The sequence below is a fragment of the Dipodomys ordii genome, unplaced genomic scaffold (assembly GCF_000151885.1).
Source record: "Dipodomys ordii isolate 6190 unplaced genomic scaffold, Dord_2.0 Scaffold15, whole genome shotgun sequence".
Lineage (NCBI taxonomy): Eukaryota > Metazoa > Chordata > Mammalia > Rodentia > Heteromyidae > Dipodomys > Dipodomys ordii.
The window spans coordinates 12,403,238-12,427,623 of NW_012267231.1; the positions used below are offsets into that span (position 1 = coordinate 12,403,238).

The 24,386-nt window shown below is 42.9% G+C and overlaps 1 protein-coding gene across 1 annotated transcript in view; it reads left to right on the forward strand.

Annotated features, from left to right (window-relative positions):
* The window catches only part of Herc2 (HECT and RLD domain containing E3 ubiquitin protein ligase 2), a 139,734-nt gene that overhangs the window by 60,128 nt on the left and 55,220 nt on the right, over positions 1-24,386 (forward strand). The window contains exons 33-50 of the mRNA XM_013011908.1: positions 2,124-2,311; positions 3,400-3,592; positions 5,878-6,060; positions 8,748-8,929; positions 9,939-10,086; positions 10,171-10,367; positions 10,987-11,217; positions 12,711-12,849; positions 14,186-14,329; positions 16,034-16,176; positions 16,712-16,979; positions 17,073-17,209; positions 18,987-19,085; positions 21,436-21,604; positions 21,702-21,827; positions 23,264-23,372; positions 23,498-23,637; positions 23,972-24,157. Coding sequence (XP_012867362.1) covers positions 2,124-2,311; positions 3,400-3,592; positions 5,878-6,060; positions 8,748-8,929; positions 9,939-10,086; positions 10,171-10,367; positions 10,987-11,217; positions 12,711-12,849; positions 14,186-14,329; positions 16,034-16,176; positions 16,712-16,979; positions 17,073-17,209; positions 18,987-19,085; positions 21,436-21,604; positions 21,702-21,827; positions 23,264-23,372; positions 23,498-23,637; positions 23,972-24,157 — 2,982 coding nt within the window. The remainder of the gene's footprint in view (positions 1-2,123; positions 2,312-3,399; positions 3,593-5,877; positions 6,061-8,747; positions 8,930-9,938; positions 10,087-10,170; positions 10,368-10,986; positions 11,218-12,710; positions 12,850-14,185; positions 14,330-16,033; positions 16,177-16,711; positions 16,980-17,072; positions 17,210-18,986; positions 19,086-21,435; positions 21,605-21,701; positions 21,828-23,263; positions 23,373-23,497; positions 23,638-23,971; positions 24,158-24,386) is intronic.

The window sequence follows — 24,386 nt, forward strand, 5'->3', positions numbered from 1 at the left end:
GTTCCAAGTATATTTTAGATATGAGACCCTTGTCCGTTGTATGGCTAGTAAAGATCTTCTCCTAATCCGTGGGCTTTCTATTGATCTTGCTAGCTATGTCATTTGCCCTGCAGAAGCTCTGCAACTTTAACTGGCATTTTTTTTTAAAGCAGATTTTGTCTAAGGAACATGTATCTCTATTTGCAACTTTCCCATATCAGGATGACTTATTACTTAAGAAATTGTAAGTATTTATTTTGTAATCACTTTATGTGTATATCCAGATACAATAAAACACTAAGTGTAAGCTATCTAAAATAACTCCCCATTTACGGTTGCATGTTCACTCAGGAGTAAAATCAGCATTCATAGGGTTAACAGCAAGCTGGACTGCAACCACCATTCCTGCAGCTTCTGCATCCTGGGGCCTTGGCCAAGGCAGCAATTGCACTTAAGAAAAGGCTGTTTTCCCAGAGATTGCTGTAATCCTAGAAGTTGACTTGTCTCTTTTTTTTTTACTTTTGAAAGAACACACTTTTTTTTTCTTTTTCAGTTTTGGCTCCAGTTCCACTTATTTGGAACTTATTTTGCTCTAAAATAAGTTTTCCCTATCTTTAGGGAAAAGTAAGCAAAAAAAAAAAAAAAAACCCAAAGGATTTGCCAAGACACATTTGGTTTGTATGGCTAAAAGTATCCTGCAAGCAATGTTCTCCCCAAGTTAGATTTACTGTTTTCAAACCCGTTGGTAAATTAGACTTCTTGGAACTGACAAGAAACAGTTCATCTTATGTCTTGTAGTATGGAGGGTTCTATAGCCATCAGGTACAAATGTTTATCTTGCTCTGCCCATCCCTTCATTCAGTCAATCAGTCTTTTATATAATGTTCTGTTTAGAAGTGTTTGAGAGAATTTTCTCATTACCTACTGTGTCTGGTCTTCCTAAGATCACCCCCAACTTTAGTGATTTGCCAGGAAATCTCATAGGACTCTGCCTATAGTCATACTTGGGCTACGATCTGTTACACTGAATGGGATATAATGCAAAATCAAAGGGTAAAGGTTCTTGGGCATCATTTAGAGATGGGCATAAGCTTCCAGCATTCTCTCTTAGGGGGCCTGCACAGGACACTTAAATCCCTCAGAATGAGTTGTGACAAGAACTATGAAGGGCTGTCTATCATAGAAGCTTGTTTTTCCTAATCAACACATGGAATTTTCACTAGGGATGCTGTTAGATCTGTTCTCTTCCTGGTGTGAACCAGGCTCCAGACTCCAAGGAAAGCAGACTTCAACATTGTACAGTCCATTCAGTCACAGTGAGCCATGCTTTCTCCTAGGGAAATGGGGTGAGCCCTCCCAAATCCAGATGGACCCTGCCCCCTGCTCCAGCTTCTCCTTATCTGCTTCTTCTCTTTCCTTAGTCTTCCTTCTTCTTCTCTTCCATCACAAGTGTATACCAGCATACCCGGCTTAATGATGGAGATAGTACCTTGCTAACTTTTTTTGCTCAGTCTGGCCTTGAACCTCAAGCCCTCCCGAGTCCCTGCCTCACACAGAGCCAGGACTATAGACATAAGCCACTTTCCTTTTGTCCTAGATCTAATTAATAATTTTCCACAGTATGTGTTTTGTTAATTGATTTTAAAAATTCAACATGGATTCTTTAAACTTACCATCTTCACTAGTGTTTTCTGAATTTTGTACATACTTTGTTTATTGTGCCAGTACTAGGGCTTGATTTTAGGGCCTGGGTATTATCCCTGAGCTTTTGTGCTCAAGGCTTGCATACTACCTCTTGAGCCACAGCTCCATTTCTGGCTCCTTGGTAGTTAATTGGAGATAAAAGTTTCACAGGCTTTCCTGCCCAGGCTGGCTTCAAACCACAGTCCTCAGATCTCAGCCACCTGAGTAGCTGGGATTATAGGCATGAGCCACCAGCACCTAGCTTTTTATTTTTAATCCATTATCTTGATAGTCTTGTTATATAGCCCAGGCCAGCCTTGAGTTTTTGATGCCTGGGATTTCAAGTATTTACCACCAGGTCCATGCACTCCTGCACGCCTGCACACATGTGAATGTATGTATTAAAACTAGAGTATCATAACTCCTTACTAGCTCAGCTATTGTGTTTGATACTCTGGCAGGTCCTAGTTGTGACAATATTGAGGAAGATATGAGTGCTTCAGCCCGAGGAGCCTCTGCTACAGTTTTGGAAGAAACAAGGAAGGAAACAGCTCCTGTACAACTTCCTGTTTCAGGACCAGAACTGGCTGCCATGATGAAGATTGGAACCAGGGTCATGAGAGGTGTGGATTGGAAATGGGGTGATCAGGTACGCAGAGATTTGATGGAGCTCAGTAGCTACACATGGTCACTTTCTGTACTTCCATGGTCCTAGGAGAAATTAGAATAGTTAACATCTTAACTCTAAATTATACATAGATGTGTATATAGCTACAAATTCCTGAACAGTTAAAATAAAATGCCACATGTAAAGGGGCACCAAAAATTGAATTGAGTTGAACAAGAGCTACTTTTTTTTTTTTTTTTAAGGAAATTCATTGTCATGTGGCTCACTTTGATAGATCACATTCTGATTCTGATTGTGGAAAGTTGGGAGGGAGGGAGCCCAGATGCTGTCCCCAGGAGCTGATGGCTATGTATGTGCCTGTGAAGTGCACTACACTATCAGTTTGGGGTGGGCTTGTTGGGTGGGTGATCATCTTCCCATCTCTCCTCATAGCAGGTCATTCCCTAATACTGTCACGTGACTCCAGACATAGGTCACCTATCCTGACATCATATGTTGGCAGAATGTTCCTCTCTCACTGGTTGTATCAGGGCTTTCTGAGCCACAGTGTTAAGCATGGGCTCTGTCACAGTCATCTTAGAAAAGGCAATGTGTGTGGACAGGTACAGCATTCTATAAATGGCTTTCTGTCTTAGAGATGGGAAATGAAGCATTACCTGGGTTGCCAGGAGGGGGGGGGGGTCATGGGGGACAGAGGAAGAGAGGAAATGTAGATGTACTAGCATATATTTTCGGTTTCTGCTCTTACAAAGCTCCACAAAGAATTGAGCAGAGGGGTTCAAGTATAGCCAGGACTATGCTAGAAAGACTGTTTCTCTATTTACTTACAGTGTTGAAGATACTCACCCCTACCCCTTAGTCTTTGGTAATGAGCATGTTATTTCATGATATTTATTTATATTTATAATACTAGGAGTTGTACATTTTGCAGGTGGGTATGAAACCAGTCTTTTGCCCTGGAGTCTGTATAAGTGACACAGCCTTCTTTACAGAAATGGTTGCCAAGAGCAACATCTGTATACAAGTCTCAGTGGAGGGAACCATAGAGGGCTCAGGGCAGGGCATGCATCCTTTTAATTAATCTTTGGGGGGTTTTTTGGCTTTTGCAGGATGGGCCTCCCCCAGGCTTAGGCCATGTGATTGGTGAGCTGGGAGAGGACGGGTGGATCAGAGTCCAGTGGGACACAGGCAGCACCAATTCGTACAGGATGGGGAAAGAAGGGAAGTACGACCTCAAGCTGGCAGAGCTGCCGTCCTCTGCACAGCCCTCTGCAGAGGACTCCGACACAGAGGATGATTCCGGTGGGTGACCTGCTTGCTCAGGTGCTGGCTAGCTGTCATTTCCCTTTACGAAGTTAAAACAGTGGGTTTGGGGTTCATTTAGCACTATTGCTCTGAAATTTGATTTGATCTGGGCCCCAAGGGCTTCTGACGCAGGTACCCAAAGTGGCTCTGGGAACCAGCTGCCCTGCCATTACTGACTTGGTGCATTTACTCCTCAACCATTCCTGCTCCCCCTTTGAGAGTGGGATGGAAATACAAATACAAGATGCAGTCTACATTCTAGTGGGTCCATGTGGCAGGCACTGAGCCCGAGTAAGAGAATGAGTCCTGGTGTGATTGGTTCTGCATTGCCCTGCGGTGCACGAGGCTCCTCCCCCTTCTCCACCAGCCTCAGGCTCTGCACAGCATGCACTGACATGTGTCCTTCCTTAACCTCTCCTCCCTAGTCCTGGACTCCAAATGTGTCAACTAATGTAGAGTTAGTACTTTCATTACCTCCAGGAAAGCAGAGTTTGGAAGTAGACCCAGAAAGTTTGATCCTATCCATGGAAAGCTTAAGATTGCAGGAAGGTATTTTTTAGATTTATACCAAAAACCCTGGGACATTTGAATCAAGCATCACATGATTGACTCACTTTGGTAAGATTGTCCGAGCAGCCAAAACTCCCTCCTGGGGCTCAGTGGCAGCTCTTAGGTGCAATACTATCAGGCATGAGAAAGTGCTGTATTAGGGGAGGAAGTCAAAGGTACAATGCCTGTGTGCATAATGTTTCTATTTATCTTAATGAACTCCAGCAAATGGAAATGAGGTTTTTGTCATTGTTTTGGGGTTTGTTTTTCTTGTTTGTTCATTTATCTGTCTTTGTGAAGAGTAAAAGGGAGCACAGAAATGGAGGGACCAAAGATGAATACAGCAGTGGTACTCACTAGACACCAAGTTGGAAAATGAACTATACAACTTGGAAGTGGGGATGGGAGGGGAAAACTAGGAGAGAAAGAAGGGAGACATTGTCCAAAAAGAAGCGTGCTCATCACCTGACTTCTGTGACTATCACCCCTCTGTCCATATCCTTTATAGTAACAATTTAAAATTTAAAAAAAAAAAGGGGGGGAGTGCCGTTACAGTGACCACATGTCCTGTAAGAGTTTGCTCAGGAGAGAGCAGGTGGTAGAGAGGGAGCGGGAGGCTGTCCCACACAGCCCAGAGTGGATTTGGAACATACGCGCTCACTCCAGTAGTGGTTGTAAGGGACTGTTAGCAATGATGCACATGGTTTTCAGTGGTGGGTGCTGGCTGTCCTGTCAGCGAAGATGCCCCATTCGACTTCAGATCAGATGTGGCCCCTTCCTCTGCCCACTCACCATGAACCAGGGACAGCAGGTCTGGCTCTCTGGTTGGGAGCTTTCCTCATTGAGCAGCGGGAGCCAGGACAGGGGTGATCAGGTAACAGTAGGGTGATCTGTAGCTCATTAGGCTGGACATTCTAAGTGGCTAGGCTTCCTGCTTCATGGATGCAGGAGCTTTGTCCTTATCCCAAGAGCTGGGTTAATATTTGATAAATTGTCTTTCTAAAATAGCAGAATTTTAAAATCATTTCATTGTAAGAGTTATCTACTAGGGTTTTTTTTTTTAATGGTATGCAAAAGTCTCATGTTTGTTGAGGAAGGTGGGAATAGAACTGATCAGGACACAGGTGCAGTAGTGTGTGCATGTACTATCAGCTCCTCAGCAAGCTGAGGCAGAGGGGTCACCCTAGCTCAGGAGTTGGGCTAGCCCGAGCAACATAACAAGAGCCCATCTTTAAAAAACAACAAATGAAGTATGAAAGAAATAATTAGGGTAAATAGTGTATCCTCAGTTACATTTTTTTTCATATTAATATGGTTTCCCTTTCTAAAATGAAGAAGAGTATGGAATCACTGTACTTTTCCTAAATTTTTCTGTGAAGCCGAAACTGCTTAAAAAAAAAAACTTTGAACAGAAGCTGGACACTAGTGGCTTATGGCCGTAATCCTAGCTACTCAGGAGACTGAGATCTGAGAATCATGGTTCAAAGCCAGCTTGGGCAGGAAAGTTCCATGACTCTTATCTCCAATTAAAAAAAAAAAAACAAAATATAGCTGTCGCTCAAGTGGTAGAGTGCTAGCCTTGAGTACAAAAGCTCAGGGACAGTACCCAGGCCCAGCACACACACACAAAAAGAATAGATACTAAATTTCTTAAATCATATACAGGATCATTTTTTAGTTTTATTTCCAAGTATGGTCTCTTATTGTGCTTATTGTGATCATCTTTTTTCCAGAAGCTGAACAAATTGAAAGGAACATCCACCCCACAGCCATGATGATGACCAGCACTATTAACTTACTGCAAACCTTGTGCCTCTCCGTTGGAGTTCACGCAGAAGTCATGCAGAGTGAGGCCACCAGGACACTGTGTGGACTGCTGAGGATGTTAGTGGAAAGCGGAACAACAGACAAGACATGTATGACATGAGTAATTGTGTTCCTAGAACATCTATCTAATCTCTGTGTGTGTGTGTGTGTGTGTGTGTGTGTGTTTGTGGGCAAGTATGATACATGTTTCAGTAGGTGTGACTATACGTATACTAAGTTTTTGTGGCTCCCATAACAGCACCTCAACTGAGTGGAAAATAAACAACAGAAATGATCGGCCAGACTGGTTTCTCCTGGACCCCGTGAGGGACAGTCTGTTCCTGGCTTCTTCCTTAGCATTTGGTGGTTTGCAGGTGATCTCCCAACATTCCTTAGCTGTGGATGTGTCCTCCTCATCTCTCCTTCATGTTCACACGGTATCTCCCAGTGAGCATGTCTTGTTTGTAAATTTGGTTTTTGTAAGGATACGGGTAAACCGTACCGGAGCTAAGTACATCTGCTTTTATCCTATTCAGAACAAGGTCACTTTCTGAGGTTCTAGGGGTTAGGGCTTCAACACAGAAAGCACTAAGGGACACTATTCCACCTTATTACATTGCCTGCAAACAATGGGTGTATTTTCTCATAGTTCTAGAGAGCAAAAATCTCAACTCAAAAGCCAGAACTGTGTTCCTCTCAGCGGATCTGGAGGAGGATCCTTTGTCTCTTTGTCCAGCTTCTGGTGGCTCACAGTTTTCTTGGCTTGTGGCTATGTCACTCCAGAGTCTTTGCCTCTGATCCCACATGATCTCCTCCTCTGTGTCTCATGTTGGGTTTTGGCTCACCTTAATCCAGCATTATCTTGTCTCTATCCTTAATAGCATCTACAGAGATCTTATTTCCAAATAAGTAAAATCATACTCAGGTTCTGAAGTGAATGTCTACTATCTTATATATGGATGTAAGTATGGGAAATAGGAGTTGAAGCAGTGGGGTAGGTATATGATACGTCTTGAAGGTGTATGTGAGTGTGTGAGTACTTGACTTGTGTGTGCATTATGTGGGGTGGGGGGGAATTTGTTGAAGTATTTCAGAGCATATGATGGTGTGATAGTGTGTTTGGATTAATTCATGTAATGTGTGCTGGAATGTCAGTATGTGTTGATGTGAGCGTGGGAAAATGTGTTAGATTGGTGGGTACGTGTGAGAGTTTGTACTGGAAGCATGAAGGTGTGTCTCTGGGTATGTCAGTGTGACTGTGTAAGTATGAGTCTGAATCTGAGTGTAAGCAGATGATCATGAGTAACAAGTGTAAAAGAGTGTGGGTGAGTGTGCCTGAGAAATCAGGGAGGTGTGTGGGTTTGTGTTTGCGTGTATGGAGGGTGGGTCCTGCAAGCCTGGAGGGCTGGAAGGCAGATTGGGCAGTAGGACAGGTAAGCTGCTGCTACAGGAGAAGGAGGGCCAAAGTAAGGCACACTCCAGGCTGCACACCTCAGCTTGGGAGAGAGTGGGAAAGGGGAGACCGCTCATGTCTGAGGAAACCAAGAGCAACAGATGTCCTCCCACTCAGGCCAGCACTGAGTTGTGTAAATCTCACGAGAACCTGATTCTCAACCAGGCATGGTGACATATGCCTGGAGTCCCCACACTCAGGAGGTAGAGGGAGGAGGATCAGGAGTTCGAGGTCGACTTGGGCTACATAGTGAGTTCCAAGCCAGCCTCTACTAGATGGTAAGACTCTTCAGAAAAACGTTAAGAAAGACACATTATCATTGTGTTGGGGTAGATTTTTAAAATTTAGATTGGAACTTTATAATGCAGATTAAACAAATGAGATCATGGAGACATTAAAACACATGAGATTTTGCTCAAACACATTACGTATTGAAACATACTGCTATTAGAATGACAGGTTATTTTCCTATTTGTAAAATTTACTAGCTAATCTGATTTCCTGCATGGTACTTTAAAGATTTAAATAATGCTGTGAAATGTTCCTTGGGCTCACTTAAAAGCCTTTTTCCATTCCTCTCATTGAATGTGCTATTGTAGTCCATGTGCAAAGTAGCTTATTACTGAAAATGAAATAGGAGAGTTAATTTTGGTGCACTGACTTCCATCTGTACTTGCAGCTGCTGAGGAGGCAGAAATGATGAATATTAAGATTCAAGGCCAAGCCGGGTGCTGATGGCTCATGCCTGTAATCCTAGCTACTCAGAAGGCTGAGATCTGAGGATCTCTCCTGCCAACCTGGGCAGGAAAGTCCGTGAGACTCTTAGCTCCAATAAACTACTAGAAAACCAGAAGTGGTGCTGTGGCTCAAGCAGTAGTGCACTTGCCTTGAGCTGAAGAGCACAGGGACAGCACCCAAGCCCAGAGTTCAAGCCCCAAGACCGAAAAATAAAAGAGATTCAAGGCCAGCCTGGGCAAAAGTTAGCAACACTTCATCCCAGCTGTTAAGCTGGGTATAGTAGAATGTGCCTGGTCTTTATGTGGGTCCAAGGCTGGTCCCTTCTGTAGGAAGTATGGCTTGAGCAGAAGAATGCCTGCTTAGTAAGTATCAGACGCTGAGTTCCAACTCCAGTAACACACACACACACACACAGTGAAACCCCAAATGAAAAAATAGCTAAAGCATCAGCAGGCCAGGGGTTTGGCTCAAAAGATAGAAGTAGGAGGCCTTGAGTTCAAATCCTGCTACCATGAAAATACAAAACACCCGAATTCCATGTAAGGGTGGGACTCCCAATTTCATCCCTAGAGATTTGATACCAGCTTGCTTTCTCCTCTCCCACAGCTTCTCCAGACAGGCTGGTTCGCCGAGAGCAGCACCGGAGCTGGTGCACACTGGGCTTTGTGCGGAGCATTGCCCTCACGCCGCAAGCCTGCGGTGCCCTCAGCTCCCCCCGGTGGATCGCCCTGCTCATGAAGGTTGTGGAAGGTCATGCCCCCTTCACAGCCGCCTCACTGCAGAGGCAGGTAATGTGCTGCCGGGCAGAACCTAGTTTGCTAATTGGCACCCACATACCACTGCTCCCAAACCTTGAAATAAGGTGCCTTTATTCAACAGTGATTGTAGAAAACAGCCAGAAGTAATTTCCCAAGTACATCTTTTTTTTTTTCTGGAGACATGTGGTGGAGGGTCTTTTAATTATTTGCAATTGTCTGAGTTGCTCAATCTGTTATACTTGCCTTTCTGTTAAGTGATTAAGTTCTGCAGCTGTTCTCATCTGCCTCATCAATGTGGTACTGTAAGTCAGGTGCCAGTTACTCATATCTGTAATTCTAGCTGCTAGGAGGCTGAAAGTGGGAGGATCACAGTTCAAGGCCAGCCCAGGCAGAAAAGTCCATCTCAACAGAGGGAAAACTCCATCTCAACAGAGGGAAGCTGGACACGGTGGGTCATGCTTATCATCCCAGCAATGATGAGAAGCCAAAGCAAGATTTTATTTTATTTATTTTAAAGAAAAAACAGTGCAAAACGGGACTAGAGGTGTGGCTTAGTGGTAGAGCAAGAATTCTTTGCTTAAATTCTTTGCTTAAATCAATTTAAAAAATTATTTATTTACTTTTGTGCTCATCCTGGGGCTTGAACTCAGGGCCTGATCACTGTTGCTGAGCTTTAAAGCTAATGCTTTACCGCTTGAGCCACAGCTCCACTTCCGGAATTTTTTTATGTTTTTATTTATTTTTGTGCTTAGTTGGAGTAAGAGTCTCATGGACTTTCCTGCCCGGGCTGTCTTTGAACCATGATCCGCAGATCTCAACCTCCTGAGTAGCTAGTACAGCTGTGAGCCCCTGGTACCCGGCATTGTAGCTCATTTTTAACTCTTGACAATTATTCAACATGATAGCCAACATCAGAGTTTCAAATGACTTAATTGCATTATAGGGACCAAAAGAAAGACAGAATGAAAAAATCTAAAACATTTCATCTCTCAGCGAATGACTTTCTGTAAAAGCTTGCAATTTTCAATTATTCGATCAGATCTTAGCCGTGCATTTACTGCAAGCAGTTCTTCCTTCGTGGGACAAGACAGAAAGGGCGAGGGACATGAAGTGCCTCGTGGAAAAGCTGTTCGGCTTCTTGGGAAGTTTACTCACTACCTGTTCTTCTGATGTCCCGTTACTCAGAGGTGGGTGGCTCTCCCCGGACATCACTGTGATGTCTGTCCGAGGAGTCGATCAAAATGCAGCTCTCGTCTCTGCTTCCTCCTCAGAGTCCACACTGCGCCGGCGCAGGGCCCGCCCACAGGCCTCTCTGACTGCCACTCACAGCAGCACGCTGGCTGAAGAGGTGGTGGCACTCCTCCGCACCCTGCACTCCCTGCCCCAGTGGAATGGACTCATCAACAAATACATCAACTCCCAGCTCCACTCTGTCACCCACACTTGTGCTGAAAAGCCACTGGAAAGGGTGGGTCCCCACATCCTCATGGAAGTTGGCCATTTCTTTGTGGAACATTAGCTTGTCAATTAACCTTCCTAAACAAGATGCATGTTTAGTTTGGTAAATATTTGAGGATATTTCAATGGAATTATTGAAGAACTGAATATAAAAAAATTCAGCTGAGCCCTGGTGATTCATAGCTATGATCCTAGCTACTCGGGAGACAGAGACCTGGAGGATTGTGGTATGAAGCCAGCCTAGGTAGAAAAGTTTGTGGAACTCCATTTCCAATTAGCTGGCAAAGTGCCTGACTGGAGATGTGACTTAAGTGGTAGAACACCAGCCATGAGCAAGAAAACCAAGTGAGCTCAAATCCTTGAGTTTAAGCCCCAGTACCTGTCCCTCCAAAAAAATAGAATTGTGAAGCCAGGTAGGCTGTTCCATACCTGCAGACCCAGCGTCTTGGGAGGCCGTGGTGAAAGTTTAAGCTTGGGAGTCTGGTCTAGGCTGGACAGTACATAGTGAAACCCTGCCCCTACATGAAAAGAAGAAAAAAATTAATACATACACCCATGAATAAAATTCAGGTTAACTCTTAAGCTTGTGATCTCTCCTTGTCACACTTGCTGTCTGCTCTCTGCACCAGGCCCTGCTGGAAGACTATTTCCCTGACTGCGAGAACCCGGAAGTGGGGGGCCTCATGGCCGTCCTGGCTGTGATCGGAGGAATCGATGGTCGCCTGCGCCTAGGGGGCCAAGTCATGCATGATGAGTTTGGAGAGGGCACTGTGACTCGCATCACCCCGAAGGGCAGAATCACCGTGCAATTCTCTGACATGCGCACTTGCCGCATTTGCCCGTTGAATCAGCTGAAACCAGTAGGTGAACTTATACTGTGTTACAGAGTTCCTCTAGAACTGGCTTCTAACAGAACTTGGAAAGATGTCATTTACATTTGCCTTCCAGGAAGCCATGTGCCGGGGCCAACCACTTCCTTTTTTTTCCCCCATTAGCTTGTGCTCTTGATATGAGCAGGGCTATCTCTTGGATATACAGGGAATATAGTTCATATATTGTTTTCTCCTCAAAGACATAAAAGGGCATTAGCAACCTATAAGATAGGTTAATTATTTTAAGATAAGAATTTAAAGGCTGAAGGTATGGCTAACCTGGTAGAGCATTTGCCTAGTAAGCACAAAGCCCTAAGTTTAAACCCTAGTAATGCCACAGGATAAATTTATAAAACTTTTTTAAAAAATTAAATAAGTTCTAAGAAGCTTAAGAATGAATATTTGAGAAATAATCTTTCTTCATGTAGAAAATACTTGCTAATTAGGGCTGGGATGTAGCTCAGTGGCAGAGCGCTTGCCTAGCAAGTGCAACGTCGTGGGTTTGATCCCCAGGACCAAAAAAGAAAAGACAAAAAAATACATTTAAAGAAAATACTCGCCAATTTTGTTGAATGACAAGTGTTAGCTGCTACTGTCATTATAAATGTATGAATTAGGGGTGATAGGAAAGATGAGTGATTTATTTATTTTTCTTTTTTGTCAGCTATGGGCCTTGAACTTGTGGGCTGACTGCTGTCCCTGATCTCTTTTGCTCAAAGCTAACACTCTACCACTTGAGTTACCGCACCACTTCTGGTTTTGGGGTGGTTAATTGAAGACAAGAGTCTCACAGACTTTCCTGCCTGGGCTGGTTTTGAACTATGATCCTCAGATCTCAGTCTCCTGAGTAGCTAGGATTACAAGTGTGAGCCACCAGTGCCCAGCTTATATTATTTCTGTAAATTAAGTACTGCATTGCCTATATTTTTTTGCAAACCACTTTTTTTTATTATTAGAGGAATATACACAGAATATTTGAGATACATAGAAAATGACTAAAAAGATAATAATTAGCCACCCTCATTATGTCTGCTGTACATACAAGTCCTTCCCCCCCCCTTCCTTTTTATCTTATATTAGCACTTGAACTTGTTTGTTGTCAGTCCTGGGGCTTGAACTCTGGGCGTGGGTGCTTTCCCTCAGCTCTTCAGCTCAAGGTCAGTGTTCTACCACTTGAGCCACAGCTCCAGTTCCAATTTTCTGAGTGGTTTATTGGAGATAAGAGTTTAGGACTTTCCTGCCGGGGCTGGCTTTGAACCTCGATCTTCAGATCTCAGCCTCCTTGAGTAGCTAGGATTAAAGGCGTGAGCCACCAGCGCCCAGCTTTTAACGTCATTTTTCAAAATTATTGTGAGGGGTGAATTGACTTGGGTACATGGGAGGTGTCTTACCATTAACACTGATGATTGTAATAACTTTCAGACTATTTCATGTGTTAATCTCACCGGCTACTATTGAAAGCTTCTATGCCTTTTCTTTAGCTCCCAGCTGTGCCCTTTAGTATGACCAACCTGCCTTTCACAGAGCCCATGCTCTCTGTCTGGGCTCATTTGGTGAACCTTGCTGGTAGCAAATTGGAAAAGCACAAAATAAAGAAATCACCTAAACAGGCCTTTGCAGGTCAGTATGATATGCATCTTGGTGAACTAGCATTTTGGGGGGATGTGTTTGTCCTTCTGTGAGAGTGAGTGTATATGACTGTGGACATTTAGGGATTCACATGGACTTACCATTTTGTTTAACTACCATTAGAATGTACTTTTGTGTGTGCTGATGAAGCATTTTTGAGTTAGCCTTTGACCTCAGGTTTGCAAGCATATCCAGAGTCCTATTGCTCATCTTCTTCTCAATGGCAGTGTCTATTCTGAGCTAGCTTTTAGAGAAGAGTTTATGTTCTTTTCCTTTCTATTAGCCCTCCAGCATCTGGCCCTGTGGCCTATTTGCCTTTGGGGATTCTACTCCTAGCCTCTTTGTGTTATCTTTGTATTTGGATTTATTTCGCTTTGTCTTTGTTCATTCCAGGCTAAGATTGCAACTAGTATTGTATAAAACCCTTTCATTGAGTCCCAAAAAGAAAATTGGTTTGCTTTCTTGATTATTTTTTATACCCTTGAAATCCTTTTGGTCTCACTCATAACTTCTAATTCCTTTTACTTGCTCCTGGAGCTTTTTTCCCCTCTATTTCTTTGCCACAACATGTAATTTGGGCACTGCCTTCAACTCTTGAGTCTCCAGTTCACATTTGTGAGTGGAGGGCCCATACATATGAATCACGGACTATCCAAAATTCAGCCCACCTTCTCTTTGTATTGACCGTTTCTCCTCATGGTGAACAGACAGACCTGTCTGCCAGCTGGTCAAGCTTAGTGTTCATGAACCTCTGTTCTCATTCTCTTGTTCCATGGTCCCTGTGCTGCCTCTCAGGCCTACACCACACTCTGCTTGGGAATATGGCTGCCATGCCTGAATCCACCCACATTATCATGGTGGCTTAGTGTGGGATTGGCTTTCCTGTGGCATGACTATGCCCCACTGGATTACAGAAGACCTAGGGAAATGGCCATGATCTTCACCCATTAAAGTACCAACTACATCTGGAAAAAATTTCCTCAAAGGATTTTGTAAGAAAACAAAATCTTCTATTTGTGACTCAGTCATCCTGTTGAGATGTCAACAGGTTGGAAAACTTGTTGATGCCATTAATAGCTAATGTGATGCTAATCTCTACGCCAGCCCATTGAGGGTAGGTGCTTAGAAAGCAGGGAAAGAGGTAGACCCAGGGGATTTGAGAATTTTACCCAAGACCTTCATTATTGACAGTATTTGTGTAGGATCCATCTGTTCCCAAAGGGCAGGGCATTGTCTTCCTGTTGCAGAGGTGGCATGGCTGGTGAGGAGAAACTGAGCAGAGTGTTTGTTTCCTACTGTGTTGTTTTTTAATGTTGTTGTTCCATAGGACAAGTAGACTTGGATCTGCTGCGGAGCCAGCAGTTAAAGCTGTACATACTAAAAGCAGGGCGGGCCTTGCTTTCCCACCAAGATAAACTGAGGCAGATCTTGTCTCAGCCAGCTGTTCAAGAGACTGGAACAGTTCATGCAGGTATCTTTTTTTTTTTTTTAATGAAATGTCTTCTAGATGTATAAGGAAGGTAGGTAATTCAGTGGAAAAACAAGGAAGCATGTCCATGCAGGTGCCCAAAGATAAGACTCTTTTTTGCTGGTGGTGGCCAGGGGGGAGGATTGAGGAACTCTGTTCGCTTGAAGTTCATGATTTATGGATGAGTGGTGAAGTCAACTGAAGTCCTATTCAAGTGCTGGTAGTCCCGGGGTAAAGCTTGAGGCTGTGGCAGGAGATGACAGTCAGAACCAGGGTGTGTAGTCCAGGTAGCTAATCTACTAGCCAGGTACAGGTGTATTTGAACTGGTACCTAGGGAAAAGGAGACTTGCTTTTGTGTCAAGTGATTAGAGAACAGCAAGGAATAGAGAAAATACCAGTAGACACTGATGGTACCGTCTTCTAGATGATAACTTAATTTGAGAAGCCAATGAAGGCCAAAGATACTGCTTTTGTAAGCTCAAGTTATGAGAACAAAAAAAAAAAAATTTGGAGTTTGACAGAAACAAAATTAGGAAATCCAGCAGAAAGCAGTGTTTGCAGAAAGCAGAGGGTATTGTGAAATTACTTTCAAATCTGCTAAGTATGAGAGAGATGGATCAAAAGTGTCAAATCACTGAGTAGCAGGGATGTTAGGCACGGTGAAGGTAATTCTTCAGTATGCAAATTTGGAAACTGGGTTCTTGGGACAGCCAACCTAGCTGTTCGGTGGGTGCCCAGGAACGATAGTGAAAGCATTGAATCAGGGTTATGGTCCATGCTTTGTCTTGAATGTTGGCTGTAGTTGGAACACTTTTGTAGAGCAGGAATTAGCAAATGACTGCAGCACCTGTTTATTTGTTCATTTGGTAAATAATTTTTAACATTATTATCACTGTGATCCTGGGTTTTGCACGCAGCTCATGCTTGCCAGGTACATACTCCATCTTTGAGTCACACCTCTAGCTGTTTTCAGTTTTTCCTTTTTTGCTTTCTTCATGAGATGAGATCTCTGTGTAAGCTTGGGCTAGTCTTGAACTTGGATTTCTCCTACTTCTGCCTCCAGCGTGCTGTGTAAGTAAGGTTTTAGGAGAACACAGGCCCAGTCATTTGTTCTCACTTTGCCATTGGCTGTACAGTGAGAGTTGAACAGTTGTGATCCAAACCACATGGCCCATAACCCTGAACCAATTACTTTCTGGCCCTTTAAAAGAAAGGTTCCCAACCTCTGGTTCAAGTTGTAGCCAATCAAAACCAGCACTTGTTTTATATATATAGTGAGTTATGTGAAGTGAGCCTCTGGTCATTGGATATCAGTGGGCTCTTAAAGACTTTACTTAGCCACAAAAAGGCATTGGTTTGACCATGTGGCACATTTAGAATTGGTGCCACCTAGTGATGTGAATGAGGATTATCAGAAGTCAGGGTTACAAATATTAATGTTAGTTAGCAGGAGTTTCTGTGACAATCAGAACAAACTTAAAAAGGTTGGAAAACTGGACCAAGGGCAGACGTTGGAAAAATATCTTTTTTTGTCTCTAAGAGACAGAGAATAATTAAAGAACGGAGACCAAAAAGAAGGGGGAAGATCATTTTGTAGAGTCTAATTACTGCTTGATTATCAGAGCTTTGAAGATTTTGATTGTCTATCCCATGAAAATACCATTGCCATTGAAAGTGGAACATGTATGTTGTTTTCTTAAACTCAGATGACGGAGCAGCCGCATCCCCTGACCTTGGAGACATGTCTCCTGAAGGGCCACAGCCCCCAATGATTCTACTCCAGCAGTTGCTGGCTTCTGCTACCCAGCCATCTCCAGTGAAGGCCATATTTGACAAACAGGAACTTGAGGTACCGTTGTATAATCTTGGTGATTTTTTTTTCTTTTGAGACAGGGTCTTGCTGTCTTTGTACCCCAGAGTCACCTTGAACTTGGTATCATAGTCTCCTGAGTGCTGGAATTATAGACATATGCCAGCACATTTGGTTATCTGTAAAATAAATTTTATGTGCCAGTCCTAAGGCTTGAACTCAGGATCTGGGTGCTGTCCCTGATCTCTTTTGCTCAAGACTAGCACTCTCCCACTTAAAGCAAAGCTCCACTTCTGGCTTTTTGGTGGTTAATTGGAGGTAAGAGTCTCACAGACTTTCTTGACCCAGCTAGATCCAAACATGATCCTGAAATTTCAATCTCCTAAGTAACTAGGATTACAGGTATAAACCACTGGCTCGGGGTTTTTGCCTTTTTTTTTTCTTTAACATGCTTTATTGATTCATGTTAAGATATACATGGGAACCTGGGCATTGTATCATGTAGTTGGTTGTTTTCATTTCCTTAGATGGTAAAAATTCACAAACTTTTCCCCAAACTCTCTCATGTGTGCAGGCTGCTGCTCTGGCTGTGTGTCAGTGCTTGGCTGTAGAGTCCACTCACCCTTCAAGTCCCGGCTTTGAAGACTGTAGTTCCAGCGAGGCCACAACACCAGTGTCCGTGCAGCACATTCGCCCGGCCCGGGTGAAGAAGCGCAAACAGTCTCCAGTTCCTGCTCTGCCTATTGTGGTGCAGCTCATGGAGATGGGATTTCCTAGAAGGAACATAGAGTTTGCTCTGAAGTCCCTCACTGGTGCTTCTGGGAATGCATCTGGTGTGCCTGGTATGTCATTTTTCCTTGCTGGTGTCTGTTTACTTAGGGTTCACATGTCCATGCTATTGGTGTTAGCAATGGCCTCTATGTGTTTGCTCCTAGGTGTGGAGGCCTTGGTTGGCTGGCTGTTGGACCACTCTGATGTCCAGGTTACAGAGCTCTCAGATGCTGAAACAGTGTCTGATGAATATTCAGATGAGGAGGTGGTAGAAGACATGGACGATGCAGCTTACCCTGTGGTTAGTGGCTTACCATGTGTGTGTCCTGCTTGTCTTCTAGTTGCTTTCTTTCTTTTTCTTTCTTCTTTTTTTGGCTGGCTCTGGTGCTTGAACTCTACTTAAGAGCTGTCCTGAGCTTCTTTTTGCTCAAGGTTAGCATTATATCACTTGAGCATAGCTCCACTTCCGACTTTTTCAGGTAGTTTATTGGGGATAAGAGTCTCCTGGACTTTCCTGCCTGGGCTGGCTTCAAACCATAATCCTCAGATCTCAAACTCTTGCGTAGTTAAGATTATAGGTGTGAGCCACCAGTGCCTTGCTTACTTCTAGTTCCTTAATTGTCTGATTTCTCTGTGCCTTGGAAGAATCAGTCATACCTCCTATGGACCTCAGCTTTATCTGTGGTTCTGCTAGGCACAGAATAAAGCTTCCTGCTTTGCTATTGGAGTAATGCTGGGGTTTCTCCATCATAATTACTTTTAGTTTTAAGATAGAGCCTTGTACAAACATCCTATTTACAAACATAATGTTGACTAGCCATATGGAGAAATTTTATCCAAAATCATGTTTAAAGCTAGGGACAGTTGCTGTACTTACAGTCTTAGCAGATGTGGAGGCTCAAACAGGAGGATTGCTTAAACCTGGGATTTCAAGGTCAGTCTGAGCAACATAGTAAGGCCCTGTTTCCTTAGGTGTGGGAAAAAGTAAGAAACTGATAGGCTGGGTATGATGGTGTATGTCTGTAATCCCAGCTACTTGGGAGGTAAAGGTAGGAAAATTGACATTTGGGTCCAGTAGGGGCCAAAGTACAAGACCAAAGCCCAAAAGACCAAGAGGGTGGATTAAGTAGAAGCCCTCATTAGATCTCATTACCACCAAAAACTACTGGGCACCAGTGGCTCACACCTGTACTCCTAACTACTGTCAGGAGACAGAACTGGAGAATCAAGGTTTGAATTCAGCCTGGGCAGAAAAGTCCTTGAGACACTTATCTCTAAGTGAGTAATAAAAATGCCGGACTGATGGCATGGCTCAAGTGCTAGAGTGCCAGCCATGATCGGAAAAAGCTATTGAGAGCATGAGGTCCTGCGTTCAAGCCCTGGCACTAGCATGCATGTGCACGCACATGCACGCGTGCACACACACACACCAGATTGAAAACAACAACAGAAAACCAAGACATGAGAAAAGCTCAAGTGTGCTGGGCATGCTCATAATTTCATCATTCAGGAGGCTAAGACCAGAGGATAGTGAGTTTGAGGCCAGTCCAGGCAGCACAAGGAGACTCCATCTCAAAAAAGTCAGAATAAACAGAAAAATCATGTTTTGTCTACATATTGATTTCTCAAAGACTGGGAAATTTTCTGTGCTGACAGCTTTCAAAGTACATTCCTACATTACTGTATTTTAAAAGTTTTTTTTTGTTTTGTTTTGTTTTTGTCAGTTGTGGGGCTTGAACTCTGGGCCTTGGCTCTGTCCCTCAGCTCTTCAGCTCAAGGGGAGCGCTCTACCATTTGAGCTGCAGTGCCACTTCCAGTTTTCTGATGGTTTATTGGAGATAGTAGTCTCATGGCCTTTCCTGCCCAGGCTGGCTTTGAACTGCAATCCTTAGGTCTCAGCCTTTTGAATAGCTAGGATTACAGGCGTTGAGCCACTGGTGCCCGGCTAAAAAGACTTTTGTACATGAGAATTTATTATAAGGAAAATGTCTTTCATACTTTAATTCTTCATGTTGTAGATTTCATACTTCTTTTTTTTAATAGAAAGCTTATTTTTTTAATGTATTTATCTCTTCTAGGCTACTGGTGTTGTTGTGACAGAGAGTCAGACTTACAAAAAGCGAGCTGATTTCTTGAGTAACGATGATTATGCTGTGTATGTGAGAGAGAACATTCAGGTGAGTCATTGTCTTAAGTACCGCATCCCTTACTTATCTTAATTTTAGGTTATATATTGATTTTTTTTTTGCAGTATAACAAAGCAGTTCATGGGCACAGTGCATTTTGATCTATGTCACTACTTTGACATCCTTACCCCATCTCCTTTGACCCACACCCCTTCATTATATTTCTCAAGTCTGTGGTATATATAATGAATTCTTGCCTGCAGTCTCCCCCTTTTAAAGACATTACTGTCTATTATCAACACTACTTACTAAAACTAAGTTATTCCTTAATATCAGTGCCTATGCTGTAATTGTTCAACTTTTCTTAATTTTTTTGAATTTGCATGCAAACAAGCTCATATAAAAACTTTACTTTGGGCGGTGTGTCTCTGAAGACTCTCTTACCTATAATTCCTCTCTGTCCCAGTCAACTCAGACTATCATAATAATACCATGGACTGAGTGGCTTAAACTGTAGAGACTTGTTTCTTATATTACCGGTGGTTGGAAAGTCAAGATCAAGATCCTGGCTTGGACGGGTTCTCCTGAGGGCCCTATGCAGCTGTCTTTGCACTGGGTCCCACATACAGTGGACGAGGGAAGCAGCCGCAAGCAAGGAACTTTCTAAAGACACTAATCCTGTTGGGTTTAGGGCCCTAACCTTCTGACATCAGTTAACCCTACTTTAGCAGCACTATCTCCTAATGTAGCTTCATTGAGGATTAGGGCTTTAACAAATGAATTTGAGAGGAATATAAATACTCTGTACGTAACACCTCTTTCCCTTTCCCCTAATCCTTCCAAGTCACTAATTTGTGCCCAAACTATGACCTCTAAATGTCTTGCATTCTTAATTTGGTCACTTCCTTGTGGTGTTGGCTAATGCCTTTCTTTGTACCTGTTTGTACAGTAAAGTGACAATTAGGGATGGAGAGTAATTGGACTTGGGCAGCATTTTGCCTCCTCTGGCTTCATATTGACAGGCATGTAGTGTTGGGTGGATTAGTGCTATCAGCCTGCTTCCTTAATGACAAAATCCTCCATTAATCATTCACTTCCTATTTCCAGCAGCCATTAGTGTCACTACCAAAACTCATCATTACAGGCTGCGTGATAGTGATTTTCTAACTTTCTCATCTCTTGAATTTATAATGTTAAGAGTTTCCTCTGTGGGATTTTATTTTCGCATCAGCTCGGATTACTATTCATGATGCAGCTTTTAACCAGAAAGGCAGAATATGTGTTTGGTTTATTTTTAATGGTGGTGGTAAGGACTTACCAGTTTTCAGGATCATGCATTGGTTTTCTGATGCTTATAAAGTTGACTGAGAAAACTTTGGTTTGCTTACTATGATTGATATATTCATTTGCCGTAGCAGTTGATGTCTCGAGTCATTCTTTTTGGTGATCAGAGTACGAATGTTTTTGATCTGAGTGTCCTTTTGAATAAACTCAGTGATCTTTAATAGCTCTTCCTTGATTTCATGGCACAAATATACCTAGGCTCTTCTTGAATCATTCTTATCCTAGGTTTAGGACCAGATGGGTTTCTAAGGACCCCTAGTTCCATTTAGTGCAAATGATACTTACAGGACACTCTGAGTGTTAAGCAAAGACAGTGCTCATTGCCTGTAATCACAGCTATTCACAAGGCAAAGATCATGACACTTGTGTTTTGAGACTCGCTCTATCAAAAGTTAGAACCACTTCAACAAGCAACTAGGTATAGTAGTATGCACCTATCATCCTATCTATGTGGAAGATCATAGTTCCTGACCAACTAGAGCAGAAAAGTCCATGAACTCCCATTGCAGTGTAAGAACCATGGAGTTCCAATTAAGACAGATGCCTAATGTAGGCAGATTGAGGTCCTGATGGGGAACTGGGCAGAAATCCAAGACCCTATCTCAGAAATAACAAGTGCTAAAAAGAACTGGAGGTGTGGTTCAGAGTTCAAACCCTTCAGTACCACCAAAAGGAAAGAAAAATGTAGTCCAGCACAGTGGCTTACAGCCTGTAATACTACTTGGAAGGTGTACATAAAGACAAATCACTGTTTGAGACCAGCCTGAGCAAAATATTAGGGAGACCCCATCTCAACAAATTAGTTGGGTGTGGTGGTTCACAACCTGTCGTTCTAGTCATATGGGAAGTTAAAAGGAGAGTGATCCAGGACAGCTGTGGCAAAAATATAAGACCCTATCTGAAAAAATAACTAAAGCAAAAAGGACTGAAGGTGTGGATCAAATGGTAGAAGGTCTGCCTTAGCAAGCATGAGGTACTGAGTTCAAATCCTAGTACTTACCATGGTACATTTCATCTAGGTATACTTGACAGGCCTTTAACTTGTGTTCACTTTTAGGTGGGAATGATGGTTAGATGCTGTCGAACCTATGAAGAAGTATGTGAAGGCGATGTAGGCAAAGTCATCAAACTAGATCGAGATGGATTGCACGACCTCAATGTGCAGTGTGACTGGCAGCAGAAAGGGGGCACCTATTGGGTGAGGTACATTCATGTGGAACTTGTAGGTGAGCACCTTCTTTATGAAACTGCTTCGCTTTTTCTTTGAGACAAGAGTCCTAGAAATGAATACTCACCAGAGGTCATTGCTATTGAAACCTGCAGGCTATCCTCCACCAAGTTCTTCCTCTCACATCAAGATTGGTGATAAAGTACGGGTCAAAGCCTCGGTGACCACCCCAAAATACAAGTGGGGGTCCGTGACTCATCAGAGTGTAGGCATTGTGAAAGGTAATTATATTCAGAATCCTAAATTGTTAGCTGTTTATTAAGGCTGTTTTTTTTTCTTTTTCTCTTTTCTTCTTCCTTTTCTTCCTTTTTTCCTCCTCCCTTCCTTTCCTCCTCCTTCTGTCTTTTTCTTTCGTTCTCTCTCTCTCTCTTACTTTCTTTGTTTCTTTCTTTCTTCCCATCTAAGGGCAAGAAGAAGCAAGGAAGAGATCTCTGGCTTGTCAGTGTTTGCTGTTGCCCTCTGGCTAAAGGCCATGCAGTATTGCAGCTGCAGCTGTACAAAGTCAAAGCTTGTAGCAGTCTCCATTAGTGGGGGGCATGAGCAAGGATTAGTGGACTCATACCGAGTTGTTGTAGGGGAGAGCTTGAGCAAGCTTGGGCTAACCCTTAAGTCTATGTGTCCTAGTAAATCTTACCTAGATGGAAGAAAGAATGGAGCCAAGCCAGTTAGAACTGGTCCAGGAGTCATTCAGAATAGCCAGGAGAGGGGTGTACATGTGCCTGTCTTTGTGGCTTATTAAATTTGACCTTGATCACATATGATAAAGGAGAGATTTTGTTTTTGCTGTGATCCACCAGTCACAGAGTAGCATCATTTGATGTTGGGTGTTTTCTTGATTTATTCTGTCAGCTCCCAGCTGGCAAGGTCTGCTTTTTTGTTTTGAATGCTGGATTAAAAAAAACTTTAGGACTGGATTTAAGATATGGAAATGTGACTGGATAGGTATGGTGATACATGCCTGTAGTCCCAAGACTGAGGTAGGAATGTTTTTTGTGTTGAAGGCAAGCCTGTGCCTACATGGCATGGAAAAAGAAAATAATAAACTCAATCATCCTTCCTTCATCTTCCTAATGCTGGGATCACAGGCGTGCAATACCATGCCTTGCTGTTTCATTTTATCTTTAAGTGATTCTAATGCTTCATTGGTGGTGGTGTTTCTCCAGTGGATGGAAATGTTGTTAGAGCTTCTCTGCTTAAGAGATTCCTCAAAGATTTAAAAATCAAAACAGAGTGAAATTTTAAAGATAGTTTTGAGGAGCAGATTGCTCTTCTCAAAGGAGAAGAGAATTATTAGTATGGCTTTTATTCCTTAACATACCAAAGAGTACTAAGTAAAACTTCTGACTTGGTGTAAAACAATACAAAAAAATTATGAGGTTATATGAGCAGAGAATATAGTACAGTAAGCCTCCATGTTCCTATTACTCAGCTCCAATAGTAATCACTTCGTTGCTATGATAGTTCCATCCTGTGATCGTCTTTATTATTTTGAAGTTACTTCCTGATGTCATGTGTTGTTTCATCTAAAGTATCTTAGCGTGTACCTCTAAAGCAGAAATACGCTTTGTAATAATGACACTATAATATGACATTGGTTGAAACTGGAGGTTTCTGTTGGCAGTAATGATGTCTCAGGTTGATCTCTGCTCCGTCCTAGCTTTCAGCGCCAATGGGAAAGACATCATTGTTGACTTCCCTCAGCAATCTCACTGGACGGGCCTCTTGTCAGAAATGGAGTTGGTACCTAGTATTCATCCTGGTGTTACGTGAGTTTTCAGTTCTGTGATTGTGACATTTGTTTGGGGAGGAAAGATTTTTTTTTTTCAGATCAAGCTTAATAAATGCTTTCTCTTCTTTTGCCCTAACATCCCTATGACGATTTTCAAAATAGGTGTGATGGCTGTCAGATGTTTCCTATCAATGGATCCCGATTCAAATGCAGAAACTGTGATGACTTTGATTTTTGCGAAACATGTTTCAAGACCAAAAAACATAACACCAGGCATACATTTGGCAGAATCAACGAACCAGGTAGGACAGAAGGACTGTATTCTCTTCTGTAGTATTATCACTAGTGAGTTGATTACTATGGCCACCAGTGTATTTGGAGTTTGTGCTTGTCAAGTTCACAGGTGATCAGCTCCATGGAGCAAGCACAGTTAGACAGAAGGAACAATGCTATCCAATGGCTGTAGAGATTTTTGGTTGTTTGTTTTTGTACTGGCACATACTGTCTATGAAGTATTGGTTATTACTCAGGGTGTATATATTTTGTTAGAAGTTCACCATTGTATTTTCTTTATTTTGATCATGACCATTCTCCCTAGTCCAACAGCTCACAACTCTCTGTGATCACATAAAATAGGACAGTCTGCCGTGTTCTGTGGTCGTTCTGGAAAACAGCTGAAGCGTTGTCACAGCAGCCAGCCAGGAATGCTGCTGGACAGCTGGTCCCGCATGGTCAAGAGCCTGAATGTGTCCTCCTCAGTGAACCAGGCTTCCCGTCTGATCGATGGCAGCGAGCCCTGTTGGCAATCGTCTGGGTCTCAAGGCAAGGTAGTATGCTGTGGAGCACAGAAAGAAATGCTTTCATGTAGGGTTTTTGGTTTGTTTTTGTTTTGACTTGCAAAGTGGAACTTGATGCACCTGTCAGGAACCCAATTTATATTTAAGTTCATAAATTATCTTAAAATTACAGAGTAATGAGCCAAGTACCAGTGACTCACGCCTGTCATCCTAGCTTCTCAGGAGGCTGAGATCTGAGGATCATGGTTCAAAGC